The sequence below is a fragment of the Mauremys mutica genome, chromosome 16, assembly GCF_020497125.1.
Source record: "Mauremys mutica isolate MM-2020 ecotype Southern chromosome 16, ASM2049712v1, whole genome shotgun sequence".
Classification (NCBI taxonomy): Eukaryota; Metazoa; Chordata; order Testudines; family Geoemydidae; genus Mauremys; species Mauremys mutica.
Window position 1 is genome coordinate 10,667,886 of NC_059087.1, and position 22,671 is coordinate 10,690,556.

A 22,671-nucleotide genomic window follows, 5' to 3' on the forward strand; every position below is an offset into this window, starting at 1 on the left:
TTGGCCTGGCTGCCCCTCTGAGTACTTCCAAATTGTATTGTGTGCCATCTGTCTCCAATTTGCATGCACCAGGTCATGATGCCACTCACTCAAATTTGGCTTGGCCACACGCTGTAACGGAGGGATAGCCAGGCCAATTTGAGTGGCATCGGTGGTGGCATGCTGAAGCATTGCAGGTACTTCAGTAAAAGTATAAGGTTCTTGACACTTCTTGGTAAGGATCTGATGGAACGTTTTTGGGAGGCTGCTGCATGAACATCGTTATTTTATGAGAAGGTGAAGAAAGACCCCATTAAAGTCCACATCCAGCTAATGAAACTGACACTTGCCTGATTTTTTTCTAAGACTGATGCCTCAGTCAAGGCCTTTGGGGCCAGAAAATAAAAGGCTGAACATGTTCACACATCCCCTAATCCTGTTTATCTGCTGCCTCCCCCTAAACTGATACCTACCTCTTCTTGGCTTTCCCTGCACTGGACTTCTTTTCCCAAAGCTTTCTGTGGGTGCAGCTTCAGTGCTAGTAACCATGGGAGTGAGTGTAGGCAAGATCCTCCATTTTAACAACCGTTTCTAGACCTTATCTGAGCAGGCTTAGATGACAGGTCACTTAAAATGTTGGTGACGCCCTGGAGCCCTGTCTACACTTCACTGTCACCACTGGAGCTGAACCATTGTGGTAGCAAAGGATTTTTGTGGGGGAGATGGCCTGTTTACAAACCCTTTGCACCAGGATTGATAGTGATTTATGGGCCTTACCATCCAGCCCTTATGGTGGGGAATGCAGATTTGTGCAAATGACCCCATGGAACTTCTTGAGTAACTAAGTGCTGACCAACCCACTCTGGGCCTGGGTGAGTCTGCTACTGACAACCAGGCCTAAAACTGGGGCGAGATCACAGTGGTTCTGTCACCTGGGTCCTTCAGAAAGAACTGGATATAAACCCATGCAATGCTATTTGCAGATGGCTTGAATCAATAGCTCTAAGAGGTGTGAACTATACTCTGATTTATTTCAACAGGTGGTGTTGACTCTGAAGCCTAATAAAGTCTGTTTAAATCAGTGCTTGAGTCCTAAAAAGAGAAATGTCAGAACGCAGGCAGTGGCAGGCCCCAGAGGGAGCTGGGGGAGGCCCAGGGGAATGGGATGATTCCCTGCAGAGCCAGTCCCATCCCCACCTCCCTCCTACCTGTGCCTGGTTTCTACCTGTACCTGTGCCCAGCGAGGGGCTCCACTGTCTAGGCGGCCCCTGTACTTGATTCCCAACATCCCCCAGCTCAAGGCTCTGCCCTGGGCTCCCAATGGCTCTGGCCTCTGCATTGCCCTGCCCATTCCCTGCTGCAGCGTTCCTGGCTCAATCCATGCTGACAGCCGACAATCGCCCCTCACTCAGGCCTGGCTCTGCTACTCCCACATTAATTGAGCAAATTTATTTATTTACTCGGTTTTTATTAATTTAGAAAGATACTAGATAATGCTTACATAAATATAGTGTGTTTCAGCTGTAAGTCTCCAAGGACTTTAGAAAGGCTGCTCAATGTCATCATCCCTGTTTCACAGGTGGGGGAACTGAGGCACAGAGCCGTTAAGGGGCTTGCCCAAGGTGACACAGACAGCAAAGCTGTGGCAGAAACATTTGTATTGTACCAGTCACTTAAAAACCTCGGCTTTACAGGACGTGCCCTACTTGTATATTAAGGCAACAAATATTAGGGAACTAATACTAGTGTTACATGGACCATAGTCTGCTCTCCAGCCGTAGTCAATGCTCCCAATCATATCTAAAGCCATTCATGTGTGCACCATGGACAGTGTATATTTCACTGGCTAAAGTGTTGATAGTTACAGTCAAGGAATTATTCTATTATAATCTAATTAAAGTCAAGATTACAGGCTATAATTTCCATTATGGCCTATTCTTTTGTGCGGGTTAAAATGCACACAAGGTCTAAGCTCAGAATACTTGTCTTTGGGATGGTGAACTGCTACCCTCGCTGATGTCTTAAGGGCATCTAGCAGGCACACTTCCCCTTCCAGCCCATCCTCCAGGGCTCATCCCTCTCTTTCTCCTGTTGAAATTCTGACTTGCACAAAATCTGGCAGTTTGTTTCCCCTGGAGGTAGGCTAATTTTTCGCATTAATAAAAATGCATGAAATCTCGTCCCTAAAGTATTTCCCATTTTGTTGTGACTCAGACTACATCTAAGAAAGACAACTTGATCGTTTCTTTTTTATGTAGTAAATAAATAGGAAGCTGGGTAAATTAATAAGTGGCAGTTATGCAACTCAAACATTCAAGCGGCTAGTTACTGCGCCCTCCTCAAACTGGGTGGCCAGATGTTCTAATCTGAGTGGAAAATAGCCAGTTAGGCACATTTTCCAGGCAAGATTGCAAAGTGGATGCAACTGGTACACCTGCAAACATGCAAGTCACACAGAAACATCTCAGTGGTCACATGCAGATTAACCTTTTTCATACCAAGTACCCTTTGCAGAAGCCAACATGGAATTTGGTGGGTGCATGTACTTTTTTTGTAAGCAGTCTCATTTTACACACACACACAGACACACACACAAATTTGGCCTAGTGTATTTGCATATAACCTCTGTGCTTCTGTGGTCAAAATGCTTACCAAGGCCCATAGGAATGATTCCTGCTGGGAATATTAATAGGCATGGCAGTATCCTTCTTGCATGGGGATGTTGTGGGGCTTCTGCAGCACAGAGAGCCTTGTGCAAGCCCCCTGCAAAAGGACAGATTTCAGGCACCCTTGAAAAATAAATATGTACTTACCATCCCCACATAGTGGTTCCCGAGACTGTTCAGCATTTCCCTCCACTTGCATGTGGTAACTGTGGGAAGAACTGACTCTTCAGTGGCACAAAATGTAAATGTATAAGTGTCCAAACAGGCATCAAAACATGGGTTTAAGCTCCTAATGTGAGACTCCCACATTTAAAAACCAAGCCCTATAACTTTATTTCATGTGGCTGTGGTTGAAGTATCTAATAACTGAATATATATATATACATTCTCCATGTAAGTTTTGAATGACGGAGGTTGTATAAAATGAATTGACATGGTATTTATCATTCCCTGCTGCTGTTCCTGAAGAGACACCCGAAACTCCTTGGTAATCCATTACATTGCCATGCTGAACTTTGAATGAAGCTTAGTGGTAAAAATTCACCGGAGTCAATAGGCCTGGTCCTTTAGCCCTCATTCATGTGAGTAGCTTCATTACAGGATTCAGGCCTGTTCTCAAGAGTAAAATTCCTGTTGACTTCAAGGAGAGCAGGATTTGGATGTTACACTAGGTTCATATCCTTATTAACATTGCATGTTACCTTCCTCTGTGACTAGCGCCCTCCATGTCCATGGGACTACTTGAGGACTAACGTATTACTGTGCATAAGGAGGCAGAAACAGATCAAAAGAGTTTTGGGGAGAGGATTTTAAGACAGCATAAATACCAAGCAGAGCTGGGCTCAAATATAATTTAACCTCTACAACACACCTTTGTTTACAGGTGTAAAGGGAAAGTTTGGGCTAATATCAAATGAAGGCAATGAAGTTTTTCCTATTTGACTTTAAAGTTGCAATTTCCTCTTTCAGTCCTTCCCAAAAATACTCACCCTCCACTCATGTACGGTTTTGTGTCTAGTATTAATTTTTAAATTTTTCACAGCATCTCACATGTTCGTCATATGTGCTTTAGGAAATAAATTGGGCTGGAATTTTTGAATGTCAATATAATTTGGATGCCTAACTCCCTTAGGCTTCTTTGAAAATGTTAGCCTAAGCAAAGAATCTTAGAGTTTAGAGAGTTGAAAAGTCTAGCACCTAAATACCGTACAAACCCTGAGAAATCAAATATAATTGTGAGGGACCAATGCAACTCCTAGCAGAATTTACTCTGTTCTCTTCAGATTCTTATACCCTACTCATCACCTTGGTACCCCACCTTTAAATCTTAGCTGTGAAAGTCTCTAACATCTGTGTGCAATATCCAAAGTGTTCTTTGAATGCAGCGTGTGCTGTGCGAATAGTAATGTACACATAGTCCTTTGGATTTGTCACCTATCCTATTGTCAGTACTTCCAAATTGTATTGTGTGCCATCTGTCTCCAATTTGCATTAAATGTAAGCTTTTCTTCACACTTAAAAAAATCATAAATATTTCTGGTTTAAGGATGATATAAAAGTGCATTTGATCCTCTGGGTAAGAGGCGTTGGTCTTGCCAGTGGCTCCTTGCTCTCTTAAATCAAATTCATTGCACACACAGATTGTCTACAAATTTTGGTATAGACAGGACATAAATGTTTGTTGCCAGTTGCGTTTTATCCCTGGCTGCAAATTCTTAGGTTTGAACTCAACTAACAAATATTTGTAGTGTCTACAACAGAATATACAATCATAGTACTTAACACCAGAGCTGTTCTACAGTTTTTGGATGAAAGATTTTTTTAAAACTGACAAGCGTACTTTTTTCAACATTGAAGTTTTTTTTGTGAAAAATTTCCATTTAGAAAAAAAATGATTTGTTTTCTGGAAAAATTATCTATGTGATAAGACCGAGCAAAACACATTAAAATGGGGGGGGGGGCAAAATGACTCCCTTTTTATAGCTAATGTAATCATATTTAGTAATAAAATTATGTAAACTGATTTCCATGAAAGCTGTGATAAACCTTGATTCTGCTTAAACATGACTAAGGTGACATGGCCATGACCGTCCCAAACACGCTGTGGAGATTTCGTAAGAAATGCATGGTTTTAAGGCAATCAAGCAACTGTTTCATTCTGGGGCACTGGCAATAGTTTTTACCTCTTAAATAACACAATTTTTATAACTAGTGAAAACAGGTTTTACTCTTGCTTGTTTATAAAAAGTTGTAATTAAAATCTCTGGCCTTGATGTTTCAATTGACTGTACTTGGATGGAACTGCGGCTCATGCAGAACCCTGTTGACTTCTGCAGAACTCCAGGCAGGCATAAGGGGTGCCCTGAAAGGATTCAGCTGTGAGATTGGGGCCCAAATTCTCAAGGTAAGAGGAGAGGTTTCCATTTTCAAGGAATGATTTGTACTGGAACCTACGGCTTTTGTGCTCTGCACTTCTCACAGGAGTAAGATGCACCCCATGGTGGAGAAGGAGATGGTACAGGGGTCAGGTGAGTGGGACCTGTCTTGACCCCCTTTCCTCGTCTGTGACAAAAGTAGTTCAGGACATCAGAGGTAAAAAAGTGGAGGCATCTCAGCTACCTCTTTGTGTGTGCTTAAAGGCTGCAGCTCTATGCTTGCCCCACCTCACCCGCTTCCTGCACAGGGGGGTGGGAAAGGGGTAAATATCAATGGTATCTGGGTCTCCCACCAGACAGTACGGAAGATAAATGAGGGGCCTCAGGAATGAATATTATGCCTGGATGGAAGGGAAGGACAACGCAGTGGACAGAAGGATTTGGTAGAGAAAGGTGCAGCTGGTGAAATCCAGGGGGTTTCTCGTCTCCCTGCCTGCCTGAGGGGCTAGCCTGATGGGCATACACCTCTACCCATCACACCTTGCCCCGGGCTGCTCAACCACCTAGGAATTCTCCCCCAATCCTTCCTTCCCCGGTTCCAGTGTTGGCTCCGCTCTTGCCTCACCTCTTGTGCCACATGCATGGGCCAAGGGTCCCTCCTGCCCAGTCCCTGCAGGGCTTCATCTTCCCTCACACCCCTCCCTGCCCAGTGCTTATGTGCCCTTGGTGGGTGATGCCTTCCATAGGCCCCCTGCTTGGGGCTGGCCTCTTTCCCCACCCCCAGGCCTTGGACTCCCCCTTTCCCTAAGGCCTGGGGGTGGGAGGGGGGGTCCCTCCTCTGTCTCCCCTGAGTTTCTGGGCAGGGGTCTCCCCTCCTCTCCCCACCGCCTGGGCTCAGGAGCCGGGGGGCTGACCCCCCCCCCCCCCAGCTCTCCCTCTCCCTGAGCGCTGGCGGCGGCGGCTGCCCTGCCCCGCTGCCCCCACTCCCGGCTCCAGCGTTTTCTCGCCCAGCGCGGCCCGGGCTTGGGAGGCTCCCAGGGCGGGCAGCGGAGGGGGCGGGCGGGCGCCGATTGGAGCCCGGGCTCGCTCAGCCCCCAGGTTCCCGCCTCCGCCGGGCGAGGGGGTTGCAGGCTCCCGGCTCGGGCTGTGCGCGCTGGCGGCGGGGTCCAGGCAGGGGCAGAGCCGGCTGGGGAGCGAGGCGGCTCCGTGCTCCTCCGAGCCGCGGGGCGGGACGGACCCGGGGTGCTCGTCGCCGCCGCGTCCCCCCTGGCCGGGCGGGGAAGTTGGGTCCCGCGGGCGGCGCGCTGCCCCGGGGGAAGGAGCCCGGCAGCATGGGGCGCGCGTGGGGCTGAGCCCGCCCCGGCCGGCCGGCGTGCAGGAGCCGCTGCGGGGGGCTCGCGGATGGCTCGCCCGGAGGGGGCCGCGGGAAGGGAGCGGTGACGGGGGCAGCAGCGCCCGGGACCCCGCGCCCCAGCACCACCATGGGCCCCGGGGGGGTTGCGGCCAGGAGCGGTGTGCGGCTCTGCTCCGCGGCCAGCCTGCTGCTGGGAGCGCTGCTGTGCGAAGGTAAGCGAGCCGGGCCGCCCTCCCAGCGCCTGCCCCGGGCTGGGCAGCGCGGGAGGCGGCCGGGGTGGGGTCCACCGCGCGAATCAGCCTGGAGCGCGGTGCCCCGCGCCGGGGGGGGAGTGCGGGTCCAGGGTTGAGTCGGGTCCAGCTCCCCGAGAGCCTGGGTGATCCCCCCCGCACCTCCAGGTACCCGCAATCCCCGAGTTTAGCGCCTTAGCCGCCTCCTTACACAAGCCTGTTGCGCTCCCCCTTCCCCCTTCCCTTTCCCCCCTGTCACTGATTCCCTTGGCGGCACCTGTCGTGTTGTCCTGCTGGAGAGAAACTCTGGGGAGCAGGTCTGATCGGAGCAGGAAAACGGGACGTTTCCCTCTTTAAACTCCCCAGGCTGGCTTTGGCAGAATTAAAAATTGTATTAAAGTAAATGTTTTGAAATGAAATATACCCAGGTTGAGCGGAAAGGTACTGTACATCTGGGGTCAGGCTTGGGTTATGGGGGGTTACGGATATCGTTTATCGCCTAACCGGCATAGACCCAGATTGGGGTGCAAGGGTTTTTAAAGCGTCAGTGGATAAGTGGGCTGGGGTACGCCACCCATGGAATGAATAAGGAGGCCAAGTCAGTATTGGTGGAGCGGATAGGTACTACTCCTTATCTCTCCAGTTGCAATACAGAGATCTTATTCTTAGGGGAAATGCCCCCATTCATCCCGGGGCAGAACTCACAGAGGAAACTGAGTCCAATGGTGTGAGGAAGTCGTGAGTGATCTCAATGACAGTGATTAGCCCATGCAATAGCCTCCTAGACTGTAGGAGAGAGTTGCAAAGTAATCTCCCTCGAGAAGCGTTAGAAGTGTTGTATGGGGCTGTACCAGACGCTAGCTAACACAGAGACAGGCTCAATCCTGCCTGGGCAGTAAGCGTGGCTGAGTGATCTCAAAGTTCTTTTCCGTCTCTGTGATCACAAACCGGGTTGGTTTGTCAAAGCCACATTTTCCTCCAGCTGATCCTGTGCAGTGAAATGTGCTATGCGGATTTTTATGGAAAATTAGAAGCAGGGTAGGTGCCTGCTAATAGCGCCTGTTTCTGGGATCAGCTCTATGTTGTGGGTGCTAACATAATATTAATCATAACTTTTAGGGAGGGAAACGTGTCTAGTCCCATGGCATTTTTGTTGCTCTTGTCCTCTTAAAGTGTGAACACCTTCATTTTGCATTTTAGCCTGTTGGTCAGCGGTGCGGTTTGACAGACATAAGAGGATTACTAATAAAAAGACTCTTCATTGTTTAGTCTAGTCCAGTCCTGCCAGCCTTTTTCCTAGGACAGTTGAATGTAGAGACTGCCGTGATGTACATGAGAGTATCTCAGGAGTGGGGCAAGAGCAGATTAAACTGATCAGTGACCCTTTATAAAGGGGCTTTTCCCAAATTGGTAGGGAAAGCACCGTGCTTGACAGAAAATTGCATGGCATTCTCAATGCCAGTAATCTTAATACAGTACATTAAAATAAATGGGTATCTCAGTGCCTCAACGTGCTAGAAAAGGGCTAATGTAAAATATGAGATCACACTGAGTGCTGCAGCCTGGAGCTGAGAATGGTATTAGCCTCAGGCTCACATAGGGATATTGCAAGCACCTCAAGCTTCTTAAGAGGACTGGAGTTTTAATTGGCCAGTGCAGCATCCTTTCTGTAAGGTTGTTCTTGGGAATCGAATCTGAAACAGGCATTCACGTTAGACTTCAATAAAATGGGGAGGCAATATATGGGAACTTGTATCAGACAAGATTTGTATAACGGAGAGCCTGGTAGGTGCATTGTCCTTCCAGAGAGGTGAGGGGAAAGGACCACAGTGAGAGGTTATAAACAACCAAGCTTTGGTAAGCTATTTCTCTCTGCTGGAACCTGGGTCCGTGTCAGCTCAACTATGTGGTAGAAAAGTCTTCAGTGGTGCCAGGGCTAGGCGCTACCAGCAGCAGTTATTGGGAGCTTCTGAGCTGCTTTTAGAATAAGAAAAAAAAATAGTTCCCTGCAGGAAACTAAAGCAAAGCCTGTCAGTGAGGGATTTGCCATTCTGTGTTAGGCTGCACAGTATTAAGGAGAAAAGAGCCAGTTAATTAAACTTATTAACTAAGGTGTTTGTATGGCTTGCTTGTGAGGCCTTAACAACTGTTTTATTTGCTCTCCCCTTGTGTATTTCCACTCGTATTGTTGGCCTCAGTGGATGGTGATTGTTTTTGAGAGCTGAAGTCCCACTAAATGAAAGTCGCTTTTTAGCCCCCAAACCAAACTATTTAAATGTGCTGAGAAACTTATTATTATGGACAAGGTGTCATCTGGTGTTTAAAGAGCTATATTTACTACTTTGAACTTCTTAGCATCTACTATCAGGCCTGAATTTCCAAGAGAATTTCTCCTGAAACGGTGCTATGGGCTTCAGTGTGGCATTTTACTATGGTTATGTGATCTGGCTAATAATGCTAATTCATTCTCAAGAGAGGAGCCTGGCATTTAATTTAAAACTTGCCTTTAGTCAGATCCAAATTTGTAAGTCAGCTTGCAAACGCATAGATGCACATGCACAAGTTTCATGTGCAAAACACCAGACCTGTGTGCCCCAGTTGGGGGTCAAGTGTGAAATTATATGTGCACAAGTAAATCCCTGGTGTATCTGTGTTCCTTTCAGCCCTGTTTTAGGAAATGATCTCTGTGTGCAGCAAAGCACTAAAACGCATGCTTAAAGCCTATTGAAACGAATGGGACTTGCTTAAAGTTAGGCATCTGCTCAACTGCTTTCTTGAATCAGAGCATTGATGTTTTGAATGTGTAAGGCAAGTGTGCAGACTTATTTTTGTAAATGCAGTCCGTTAGATAATTCTTAAGAGTAAGATTAGTTGGGGCAATGAACAAGAATCATAGAAGCTAGAAATGCAAAATTAATAAGCCTTTAAAAATGGCTGCAGTTTCTCAGATGCACACTTGTCAGTTCATTTGCACACTTAATTTATATACACAATGGTTGTACATGCAAATTATGCTGATTTATACATGTAGTCATCTGACTTTTGAGCACCATCAGAATTATTTTTTTGGCACACAAACGCACACATAATTGCTCACAAAGTGATTCTCCTCTTAGTTACACCAGTGTTGGATTCTCCTCTCAGTTACACCAGTGTTAATGTGAAAGAACGCCATTCAAATCCATGGAGCAGAATCAAGCCCACTATTCCCAGCACTTAATCCATTCTGGATATAAGCTTGTCAATGGGGTATACACCACTGCATTTGGAATTCCATTCCATAGCATGACACGGCTCAGTTATAAAGGTTTTCCTAAACTTTGTATTAGTTAATTTCACCACTTTAATGCTAGATAAGAACACAGCAGGAATTCACAATCTGCTAAAAATATAACAGCATGGAGTTAACTTTCCATTTTATGTAGTACATTTCTAAAACAAACTAAGCAGCCTATTCATTTTTAATATTGGTCTTGTGTTAATAATTTGTGTCAGAATCAGAAGCTTTGTTAACCATCCTCCTGTAAGAAAATATTAATTGTTCTAGCTGAAAGGATGTAGATGTATCTGCTCTTGTATGCTTGGGAATGTTGAGCTGTGTTGTGTAATGGAAAAAGGAATTACAGATATGGATCCAATAACATCTCTCACAATGAGTAACGTGGCTGGCTCTTGAATTAAAAGATGGAGCTTCTTATGTCTTTGTATGGATTAAAGCAATGAACTATGTGCCATGGTAAACGTAAACTTTCACAAATATAGTACGCTTCTGGAGATGAGAGGGGAGGAATTTAAATTTGGATTTAGGGCCTGGTCTGCATTTTTAAAAATCAACTGAAGATACAGATGTTCAGAACCTATTAAATTCTCTTCTGGGGTGTGTACCTAGTAGCAGTGGCATGAGCAAAGGGAAAATTTATGCTAAAAGTCAGGAAAGGCTAGTTTGGGGAACAGTCTCCCTAAGGGAGGAGTTGGAAGCCTCATTGCTTGGGATGTCTAAAACTAGACTGAACAAAATGCTGCTGAATATACTGTTGTAACCATCCTGCAGCGACCTCAGCTGATGGATGAAAAAAATGACCCAATGGATATTTTTCATCAGTTATGTCTTTAGTATCAGCCTGCACTTTGGTAAGCTAGAGAATACTAACATGCACAGTAGTGAAATAGCTAACAGTTTGGGGATAAATTGCCGCTACTTAGTTTTTGAATTGACACTCCATTGAGATGAATGGGAGCAAACTGTTCCTGTATGTGTGCAGAATTGGATCACATTCAGAAGTGTGGTTGGTGTGTTGTGTTTTTGTTTGTTTGTTTGTTTGTAACCACAAGAGCTAGAAAACAGAGGTGTGCGAATAATTCCTTTTTCAGTTTTGTGGATAAACCGAAAAAAACTGCATGCGGGAGGGAAATGTTTCAGTTCTACCCAAAACAAAAATCGTTTCAAATTTTCAGCAAACTGAAATGTTTAGTTTCATGTCAACTAAAATATTCTAGTTGACCCAAAACAAAAAGTTTAATTTTGATTTTGAGGTTTAAGAAAACATTTAAATGCAATTTGAGGGAAATTGCAAAACGTGTTTTCATAATAAAAAGTCAAAATGTTTTGTTTTGGAAATACTGAAACAAAGCTTCCATGTTCCAAAAAAAATTTACAACCCAAATAATTAAGCGAAATTGACCTGAATTTGCAAATTGGTCAATGCACATTTGCTATTTTTGGGGGGGAGGGAAGGTTTTGCATGGAAAAATTTTGCCCGACTGTACTAAAATTCATTTTAATGAAAGTTTAAATTCAGAAGCTGATGAGGCCACCAATGAAGTGTCAGAATAGCCCAATCTGGTTTTCTTTAAGCCCCAGATAAAGCTTAGAAAAGTCTAGTGACATGGCTCAGTGGTTCAGCACCACCAACCCTCTGATTAGAACGTTGGCAGTTTCCCATTGCTGTACTAGATGCATGCTGGATGTTTAGAGGGAGACAGAAGATGTTTTATGCTAAAAAGTGTAAAAGAAAAGTCTTACAATGAATTGGGAAACCCCTGGGGAATTGTACAAAGGCTGCAATCGGAAATCATGTAAATTTGAGGTTGGGGAAGTCAAACTGAGTATAAGATAAAGAAACAAGATAAATGTTGTAGAGAAGATATGAAAATAAGACATGCTCAGATGTCAGTCTCAAAGTGATAATTATTTGATGTGTGGTTTTTGAAGCCCTCATCTATCTTTCTAATCTAAATAGGAGGGTGATCGAGAGGCTAAGGCTCTGGACTGGGAGTCAGGAGATCTATGTTCTATTCCCATCTCTTCTGCTGCCCGGCCCTGTGATATTTTGGCTAATCACATCCCCTCACTGTGCCTCTTCCCCCTCCTATCTCTTGTCCATCTTGCCTATGGAGTTAGACAATCCTTCCCAGGAAGAATTTACACTTTGTGTCTGTACAGTGCCTAGCACAATAGGACTGAGACTTTTTTGAATCCTCTACACAATACCATAATACTGTGATCCTGTAACGTTTGACTCAAGCGATTCAAATGATTGTGTAAGATCCATGTGTATACAGTTATATTTTTCAATCTGTTCTTTGGCCAAGAAAGTATTGCTGGTTATTTGTAATTTTGGTAAATAAAATTTGGCATCGAGACATATCTCCTATTTACATAAATACATAGGGCTAAAATCAAGTTCCATTAAAATTAGTGACAAAATTGTTTTATTTCACTGAGACCAGGCATCAGCCATTGATATAGTAACTTTACATTGATTTTTGATCACCTCTTGTTTTAAGTCTTTTAGGGATATGGGGCCAACTCATCCCTGGTTTTATTTAATAGCGTGTGGCCTGATGACCTTAAATTAAGGTTAGGAAACCATTTTGGCTCAGCAGACATATCAGAGAAGGGAAATATTATCTCTCTTTTGTCTTAACCCCAGACACAGCAGACCTTCAACTTTATCTTGGTTCTCTCATTCTGAACCTATGTGATTTCACTCTCACTGTAGTAAATCAGGAATGACTCCAGTGGAGTCAATAGAGATATATCAGCATAAGAGATATTGGAATGAGGCCCAATTTCATAGCATGCTGCCATCCTTGACCAGGACATATTGTGTTTCCATCTCTTCCTTAAAATTGAATGACAAGTGTCTTCTCCTGCTGAGGCAACAAGATTTGCATGGGAGATTAGCATGAACATTGCTTTTATAGTAGATTTGTGGAAACTTCCTCCATGGGGAGAAAAACCAAATTCTGGTCCCACTGAAATAACCCAAATTCAGGCCACTGTAATAATGGAGGGTGTTCACATGGGGTTGGTCCTACTTTGAGCAGAGGGTTGGTCTTGATGACTTCCCGAGGTCTCTTCCAACCCTAATCTTCTATTATTCTAATGTGATTTAACTAATCCACTTCAAATTCACACCGTTAGTTAGTTAATTCAGATGAACTTTTCTGGATGTCCCTGCGTAGACATGCCATTAGAGAGAGAGAACTGGTTCACACTCCTTTTTAGTTTATGTTTCGTGTTTCTTGACTGGTAGCAGTAAGAAAGGGGCATGTATTACGAGCGACCACATTTCATCATGGCTTGCCTGATACCTAGGGTGACCGGATAGTAAGGGTGAAAAATCAGGACACGGGGTGGGGGATAATAGGCACCTATATAAGACAAAGCCCCAAATACCGGGACCGTCCCTATAAAATCGGGACATCTGGTCACACTACTTGTACCCTGTGTCTGGCAGATGTTTTATAACATTTCTTAATTTAGCTGTATCTCTTCTTCATGGTAACATGCACTAACCTCCTGGCAACCAAACTTGTCATGATGTAGTTTCAAATTCAGTTGTCCTGGCTTGCTGTAGCAGACATGGGGTCCCTTATATTTTACTCAGCCTTCCTACAGAGTCCAATACCCAAGGAAAAACAGTTTCACACTGTTTAGCTCTTCAAACAGCTGTGCTGTTTTGTGTTCTGTGGATTGGCTCAGGCTCTAGTGACAGATGTGACCCTTTTGAAACAGGAACAGACAAATGGTGCTTTGAAAGTTCATCCCTTTTGCTGTATCCTCACTTAGAGGTATCCGGTAAAAGCCTGGAGATGCATCTAGCTTTGGAAATAATTTTGCTCCAGCGCTGCCTGTGTCTGTTTTAGTTAGTGATTGGAAATGCTCTCTTTATCTATTTGTTCACATTTTTTTGGGTCAATACACCGCCTCGGGTCACCATTTTTCTTTTCAGATGTAACTAGTGAATTGACCCAGTAAGTCAACTCTTCTATTTTCCTTGCTATTCCAAAGAATATTAATCTGTCGAGCTTGAGTTCTATAAACAACGTGTCATCCCCATCACTAAAATCACAGGCATCTTTGCTCTACTGGTCAATCAGCCGAACTTTCTTTAGGCGAGTACATTTTGGCTAAGTGGTTCTTTGCCTCTACACTTAAGAAATGCATTAATGCCTCTTCTAGTCACTGGCTTCTTGGGTCAGTAGCTTTGTGCTTGGAGACATCCTTTCTCTGGCACTTCTTTGTCTGGAGTAGCTCGAATCATGCTAATCATAGCTCCACTGTCATTATCAAAGGCCTTTATAGGCAACTGTGCAGTTTCAGTGGCTTGACAGATGTAAACAGCTAAATGAGGCTCCCTAAGTAGACACTTATTATATATCCCACTAAGTGTTTAATCTGATTCTAACGTCCTTCAATGGGTTAATGTCACAAGTGTTGTGTTTAATGTCAAGCCGCTACCCTGTTATTTGGCAATTTTCTTTTAATACTGTTTTCCTAGATTTCCTCTACAACTGTAAGTGAAGAATACATTTTTACAGGAGTAGGGTGGTTGTTTTGTTTTTTTTTAGTTTCTTATTTTCTGAATGATAAAAAACAATGGGGGGGACATAATAATTCCTATTTCTATTCTTGTCATCATAATTGTGTGCTCTGTGTTACTTGTGTTCATCAAAGGACAAGGACTGCGTGTTCCTCTTTTTAGCTTAGGATACACAAGTCTGCTGCAGTGGGAGGCTGAGAATTGTTAGAGTGATTTGGCCTTTTCCATAATATGAAGAAAACAGTGAGCCAAAGAACAGTGTTTAGGACTTTGACATTTATATGAAAACCTTGAAGAAGAATGTGGGGGAGGCGGAATAAAAAAGAGTGAAAGGCTTTCTCGGTTATGAAAAGAGAACACTCTTTTTGTCTGTGGTGGGTTTTTTTAATATATTTTTGGAAGGAACAAAACCTTCATGGTCTCCTGCGCACATCTAAAAGCCAGTTTTACTGCGCACAAAAAGAGTCTAAAGTAAATAAAACGCATGCTGCAGTCCCATTGTGTTGGTCTGGTGTAACTGAAGTGAGAATTTAGCCCATATAATTTTGTTCCCTTAATTAGCATAGAATCATAGAAGTTAGACTTGACGTGCATCTACCTTGTCAATGCTGGATTCCTCATGCTAGTGCAGGATGGTTCCTGTGTCACCTAAAAGATCCATCAAAAATGTTCAATCCCAGTTTTCTACCAGAAAATGCAGTTTTGTCAAAATTGAAATATGTTGCATGGATGTGTTTGGGTTTTTTTTTTTTTTGATGAAATGTTTAAATGGGGGGGAAAGTCAAAACAAATTTTGCCTTTCTCACTTTATGGTGTCAAATTGTTTCATTTCAGTAAGGTAAAAATGTTCCATTTGGACATCATTTAGATTTTATATTATATCAAAATGTTAATGTTAGAAATTATAATGTTTTAACATTGTCAAAACGATTCAACATGATGAATTCAAAATGTTTTGATGGTTCCAAATTAAAAAATAGATTTTTTTTCATTCTGTGGTAAATTTTGGATTTTTGTTCTGATTTGGAATGGAAATTCCATTTCCTGATCAATTTTCTTGTCTAATACACCTCTACCTCGATATAACGCTGTCCTTGGGAGCCAAAACATCTTACTGCGTTATAGGTGAAACCGCGTTATATTGAATTTGCTTTGATCCACCGGAGTGCGCAGCCCTGCCCCTCTGGAGCACTGCTTTACCGCATTGTATCCAAATTCGTGTTATATTGGGTGGTGTTATATTGAGGTAGCAGTGTACTTGGAGCAATACAATTTTAATTTGTTCATGTGACACCACAGAAATGAGATGGTTGGTTTGCCTCGAACATTCTATGCAGGATACTAATCACTGAGAAATTACGTAAACCATGCCTTTTTGACTTCTGCCTCTATTTTTCATCTGCCTGTTTACTTAGTATTGTTTGTTTGCTTTTTACAAAGTCAAAATCATAATAAAAAAAATCTCTACCTCCCCACAGACATAAACATAACCTGTAACTTTTTGTGTAACTTGTAGATGCCCAAAGATAAATGTGCTTTTTTTCCCCCCTCAGAAATTGGAAACGAATAAAGGAAAGGTTGCACATTATTCATATAATCCAGGCTGGTAGCACTGACTATTATTAAGATTGCCCAACACTTCGCATAAAACCCGGTTTTCAGTTGCTTATAATTTGCTAAACTTTAACCATTTGGGCTGAAATCTTCTCTGCTTGGTGTCTGTTTGATGCCACTTGATGGAATTTCTGGGATTTTTAGTTTGTGGTTTAAAAAAAAAATTTAAAAAAAAATCCCAAACCCTCAGGAAATTACACACAAAAAGAGCTACATTAAAATAACATGATTAAGATTGCAAAGTCAAGCACGAAAGTTAAGTGCTAGAATTACAGTTGCCTGTGCTACCTTTTCAACCCCCTTTATGAATACACATTATGATATGTCTTTAAATGCATTATCACATACTACTTTTTTTTCCTCAGGAACCTGCCTCATTCAGTGCACAGGATGGCCCTGTTCTTGTGATGAATCAAGGTTGTGTAGTAAAGGAGGCTGTTGATTGCAGGAAGAGAGAGGAGGCTGTTGTGATTTAAGATCATTGGGATGCTGCCCTGGACAACTGGATTCTTCCTCTGCCTCTATAAATTAGGGATGACATCCCATGGATGAAGCTAGCTTAGAGAGAGAGATTGGGCCTGATTCAAAGCCTACCGAGGTCAGTGGGAAGCTTGTCATTGGCTACAATGAATGCTGGAGTAGGCCCCTGATGAGATCACCTTGTTCAATGCCTATGAGAACCTTCTGTTGACTTCACTGGGCTTCGGGTCAGACCCGCTCTCACTCTGAGCTAGCTTCACGACTGACATAACTTCAGCTGAGTTACATTAGGGAAGAATCTAGAGTTTTGTTTTTTGGGTTTTTTTTTCTCGCTTGTCTTTACTGTTACTATAAATGATTTCAGAGGTAGGCAAAAAACTTGGTCATCCTGTGCCACAGGATCATGGACTGGTCTCCCATGTTTAAGAAAGATGAATTCAAACTGGAACAGGTTCAGAGACGGGCTACTAGGATGATCCAAGGAATGGAAAACCTGTCTTATGAAAGGAGACTCAAAGAGCTTGGCTTGTTTAGCCTAACCAAAAGAAGGTTGAGGAGGGGTATGATTGCTCTTTATAAATATATCAGAGGGATTAATATTAGGGAGGGAGAGGAATTATTTAAGCTTAATACCAATGTGGACACAAGAACAAATGGATATAAACTGGACACTAGGAAGTTTAGACTTGAAATTAGACGAAGGTTTCTAACCATTAGAGGAGTGAAGTTCTGGAACAGGCTTCCAAGGGGAGTAGTGGGGGCAAAAGACATATCTGGCTTTAAGACTAAGCTTGATAAGTTTATGGAGGGGATGGTATGATGGGATAGCCTAATTTTGGTAATTGATCTTTGATTATCAGCAGGTAAGTATGCCCAGTGGTCTTTGATGGGATGTTAGATGGGATGGGATCTGAGTTACTACAGAGAATTCTTTCCTGGGTGCTGGCTGGTGAGTCTTGCCCACGTGCTCAGGGTTTAACTGATCGCCATATTTGGTGTCGGGAAGGAATTTTCCTCCAGGGCAGATTGGCAGAGGCCCTGGAGGTTTTTCGCCTTCCTCTGCAGCATGGGGCACGGGTCACTTGCTGGAGGATTCTCTGCAGCTTGAGGTCTTCAAACCACAATTTGAGGACTTCAATAACTCAGACATAGGTTAGAGGTTTGTTATAGAAGTGGATGGGTGAGATTGTGTGGCCTGCATTGTGCAGGAGGTCAGACTAGATGATCATAATGGTCCCTTCTGATCTTAAAGTCTATGAGTCTATGAGACTGTAGCCTTTTAATACTGATGGGTTGGTATTACCAGTGGTATCTTAGACCACAGTGACCTGTGCCAAACGTTCAAGCTCTTGAACGATTACAGTATCAGGGTTAGCACAGTGAGAACCACCGTTAGAAATATCCTTGGATTTGGAGACTCTAGGAGCACACGAGGAAGAGTGAGTGTATTATGGTCACAAGCTATTTTTATTAACAATTTCATTGAGCAGATGAACAATGTCAAAACGAGAGAGAGACCAGTCATAGGATGTCCAGCATCAATGATTTCATAGTCACATCCCTGGGGATGAGTAGGGTGATTATCAAGTGGACATCCAGTTGCCTGTTTCCTGGTGTGCTTCCCTGTTCACTTAGGCTAGGCAACACCCTTTGCCCTGAGTTTCATTTACCCCCACTATGTTCATGCATATGCATGAGAATGTCAGCCCCTTTTTCCTTATTTGCACTTCCACACCCCATGAGTTTTAGGGTGCTCTGTTTCTCATAGGCAACCCCCTTAGTTCCCCTTATTCTCGTTTTCATCTGTCAGTGAGTTACCATAGCAACTTGAGGCTATTGCAGAATCCCCTGAAATGTTACGGGTGCGCATCTTGCGGTATTAACTGGTACATTGCATTCCAGTCTATTGCTGCATAGTTTCCAGAACAATAGCACTTCACACGTCTTTCACTGTCATCTTACATTTTACTGGTGCAGGGTTATCTCTCTGTCAGCTGGTCATGCCAACCTGTTTCAGGCCTGAAGCCTTCCATAGCCAAGCTACATATGTTACTGACCTAAAGCCTGGAGGCGTTGGGTTACAGCCTTAATACACACTCATCAGTGATACATGCTTATTAGTCCTGTACCACTGTGGTGTAATCCTACTTATACTTTACCACTTAAACCTGCAGCTCAAATCTAATCTATTATCCATACTTTGATTACATAATTGTGTGTGTGTGTATACATATGCACACACTCTCTCTTAGTTAAAATGAATTAATTAGTTAATGGCCCATCCTTACTTGGCTGCTGCAGCATGTTTATTCTTCACACTGATCTGCACTACTTCCTTCAGTAGAATTATTCATGTGCTATTGGGGACTGTAGCTATGGAGTATCCATTCTTTAAACCAGATTTATTTTTACAACAACTGGGAGAAAGTTTTGTTTGTTTTTTAAAAATTCACGTGTCTTTTTAGAAATAGCCAGAATATTTTGTTTGCACTCTGTAGAATCAAACAACTTATCGCTCTGCTGGCATGAAATAAAGAATAGCAAATACAATAAATAACTACTGTGGAGAAGATAATATAGTATTGACTTGTCAGCACCTGTTAATTTTCACTGATCAGAACACCATGGAAGAGACAGAGCAAATCTGATTGCACCCTACTGATCCTGGAAGAGTGGCTGTGAATACTGTTAGTCTGTAAACTCAGGAAGGTTTCTGTATGGGGACAGATTTATTTGAAAACTCCTAAGTGTATGACAAAGTAATAATGTGATCAGACTTCTCAATAACTTAGTGCTGCCACTTTTCAAATGCTTATTTTTTAAGTAACTATTTCACTTTGATTTATAATGTTCCTAATTAAAATCCACCCAACTTTGATTTTGCAGGTATGTTTGGTGCTTGCTACTACCTTTTCACAGCTCCTGGGGCGCTGTGGCATGCTTGTTTGATGGAAGAGAGAGTTCTCCTTGCATTCAGTTGTAATTTGGGATTTGGACATCGGCCATATGGGGGCTCAGAGCGTTTCTATGGGTAGTGTGACAAGAAAGAACTCCACTTTTTGTGGAGGCAGTGTTTTTGGCCTGTAGCAATTGCTCAGTGAATCCCTGACACTCTACCTTATAGAAGTGTTGGCACAGTCTGATCCCGAGTCAAGGGAATTACAGATGCTCAGCGATTCTCCAAAGACTCTGCCTCTAGTTAAAGCCAACAGGTCGTTGTAATGGTATCTGGAATGCTGTTTCTCTGCAGCTGGCCTCTGATAAGGCATGATGGATCTTTGAATTGCAATTTCTTCCCTGGCAAAGCTTAATCATTAGTGGGGAGGGAGGGAGAGGGATGTGAGTGGTAAAACCGCCAGAGTGGCTCTGATAGTTAAACACTCACCAGTGTTCTCCATCTCGGGTTTTAAAGATATTGTACTAAGCCAAGAGGGTCTCTTTGTATGAAAGGACACTGTTGAGGTGATATTTATAAATGAACGTCTTCATGCTGCTGCCGTTCATAATAACTCCCTGGAAAGCTTGCAAAGGAAGTCTATTCATATAGGTTGCAGAACTGTGGGATCTATTTTGCCCTCCCCAATCTGTTTATATTGAGATGTCCTCTCCTTACCCCACCCCGGAATGGTTGAGAACTCTATCCTTTTCGCCTCCACTTTGACACAAATAAAATGTGGTGATACTAATGCTGTTTCTCTGGTTTCCTTTCATGAACGTCTCTTTACACTTGTTCCTGTGGCGTTGCATATATGTGGTGGGCTGATATCATTGCCTTATTTAATGCGCAGTGAAATTGTGGGGCTAGAAAGGTGTTTTAGTGATTAGACCAAGCGAACGAGAGTTAAGATGCCCGAGTTGTTTTTTTTCCTAGTTATGCCACTGACTGTGCAAATGTGGGCACTTGAATAACCGCTCCTTGACTGTTTGCACATCTGGAAAATGGGAATGACAATACCTGGCTGTATTCCAGGGTTATTGGAAAGCTTAATTAGCCAATGTTTATAAAGAGTTTTGAGAGCCGAAGATGAGGGAACTACTATGCAAGTAGAAAATTATATTTTTATTACTAGAATTTGGAAAGGATGCTATCAAGTTTAAGTGTCCCTCAAAGTATTATAATTTGGGATTAGGAACCTGCATTATTAATGGTAAATCTCTCACGTGTACCTTGCATATAGTCAGGCAAATTTCTTTGTGTCCTGTTGTGTCGCTGCATGTTACACTTGATGCTTTCTTGTTAGTTTTGAGGACAATGTCTTCCTACCTCTCTGGTGGGTGGAGATTGAGAGGGGGTATTGAATATAGTGCCTAATCAACTCCCAGTGTTCATTGGTACAGCCAATTAGTTTGTGATCCAAGGCCTTGTTCTTTAATACAAATACCAACTAGTGGCAATTAGTAATCATAATAAATAAAATGCCTCCTAGTTTTATTTTTAAATGATTTGTTTTTCTCTGGGACCGAATCATAAAACACTAACTACAATGAATTTATTGGACTGAATGAGTGGACTGAAGGTTGTGATGCCTTGCTCAGGTCACCCAGAACTGTGAGCCGCTCTTGCTGCCTGCCTCAGCAAGAACGAGCTTTGCTGCTGCTAAATTGAGTCAGCTCCCTGGCACACCAGCTTGATAGCAAACTCCTCAGGACTCTGCCAGTCCGAACCTTGCCTTCCAGGTAACAATGGGTGAGCTCCAATTTATAATTCCCCAGAGATGTCTTTCTGCAGTGACCAGTCCCTCTCACTGGACCCTCACAGCAACTGTCAAATTTGCTGTCTCCAAAGAGACAGAACACACACACACACACACACACCAGTTTAATATTACAAAACCATCTGAGTGCTATATAAAGCAAGAATAAGTTTATTAAAGAAGAACAGGTATGTAAGTGATGATTAAGAATAGAACACAGTTTTGGTGACAAGTAAAACAAAACACGCTTTCACGGGAACGGCGAACCACGGCCACTGGGAGCTGCCCTTCGGCCATGCAAATATAAACAAACTGGTGGGCCACAGCTTGCCCACCACTGGACTAAAACTTAACTTCAGCAAGTTACACTTAGTCAGTTCCCAGAGACTTCAACTTTCTCGGATTACAAGAGCTCTGGCCCCTTGTCTGACCCAGTGCTGGACAACAAAATGGCTTCTACCTATATATTCCCAAAGTTCATTAACTCTGTTTCTAGAGGCAGGAAGGCTTCGTAGGGGTGCAGCCTCCACTTCCTGTTGAGATTAAGTAATCATCTTCTCCCACTTGCTTGCCTAATGGGTTTGTTTACCTTGCATGTAAATGTACTTTTCATTGTCTTTTGTCTCCCCTAGCGTAACTTACATTGGTGTTATAGTCAAGCTGGCAAACAACATTCCTTTGCCTAGGAGTGGGAGGAGTGGTTGATACGCTGGAGGGTAGGGATAGGATACAGAGGGACCTAGACAAATTAGAGGATTGGGCCAAAAGAAATATGATGAGGTTCAACAAGGACAAGTGCAGAGTCCTGCACTTAGGACGGAAGAATCCCATGCACTGCTACAGACTAGGGACCGAATGGCTGGGTAGCAGTTCTGCAGAAAAGGACCTAGGGGTTACGGTGGACGAAAAGCTGAATATGAGTCAACAGTGTGCCCTTGTTGCCAAGAAGGCTAATGGCATTTTGGGTTGTATAAGTAGGGGCATTTCCAGCAGATCAAGGGATGTGATCACCCCCCTCTACTCAGCACTGGTGAGGCCTCATTTGGAGTACTGTGTCCAGTTTTGGGCCCCACACTACAAGAAGGATGTGGATAAATTGGAGAGAGTCCAGCGGAGGGCAACAAAAATGATTAGGGGGCTGGAGCACATGACTTATGAGGAGAGGCTGAGGGAACTGGGATTGTTTAGTCTGCAGAAGAGAAGAATGAGGGGGGATTTGATAGCTGCTTTCAACTACCTGAAAGGGGGTTCCAAAGAGGATGGATCTAGACTGTTCTCAGTGGTAGAAGATGACAGAACAAGGAGTAATGGTCTCAAGTTGCAGAGGGGGAGGTTTAGGTTGGATATTAGGAAAAACTTTTTCACTAGTAGGGTGGTGAAGCACTGGAATGGGTTACCTAGGGAGGTAGTGGAATCTCCTTCCTTAGAGGTTTTTAAGGTCAGGCTTGAC

At 43.3% G+C, this 22,671-nt stretch overlaps 1 protein-coding gene across 2 annotated transcripts in view; it reads left to right on the plus strand.

Moving 5' to 3' along the window:
• Nucleotides 1-6,451: 6,451 nt before the first annotated feature.
• TMEM132C (transmembrane protein 132C) overlaps nt 6,452-22,671 on the plus strand; it is a 301,970-nt gene continuing 285,750 nt past the window's right edge. The window contains exon 1 of one of the 2 annotated variants that reach the window (XM_044990544.1): nt 6,452-6,586. In XM_044990544.1, coding sequence (XP_044846479.1) covers nt 6,502-6,586 — 85 coding nt within the window. In that variant the 5' untranslated portion in view covers nt 6,452-6,501. The remainder of the gene's footprint in view (nt 6,587-22,671) is intronic. The other variant, XM_044990546.1, reaches the window with a different exon arrangement.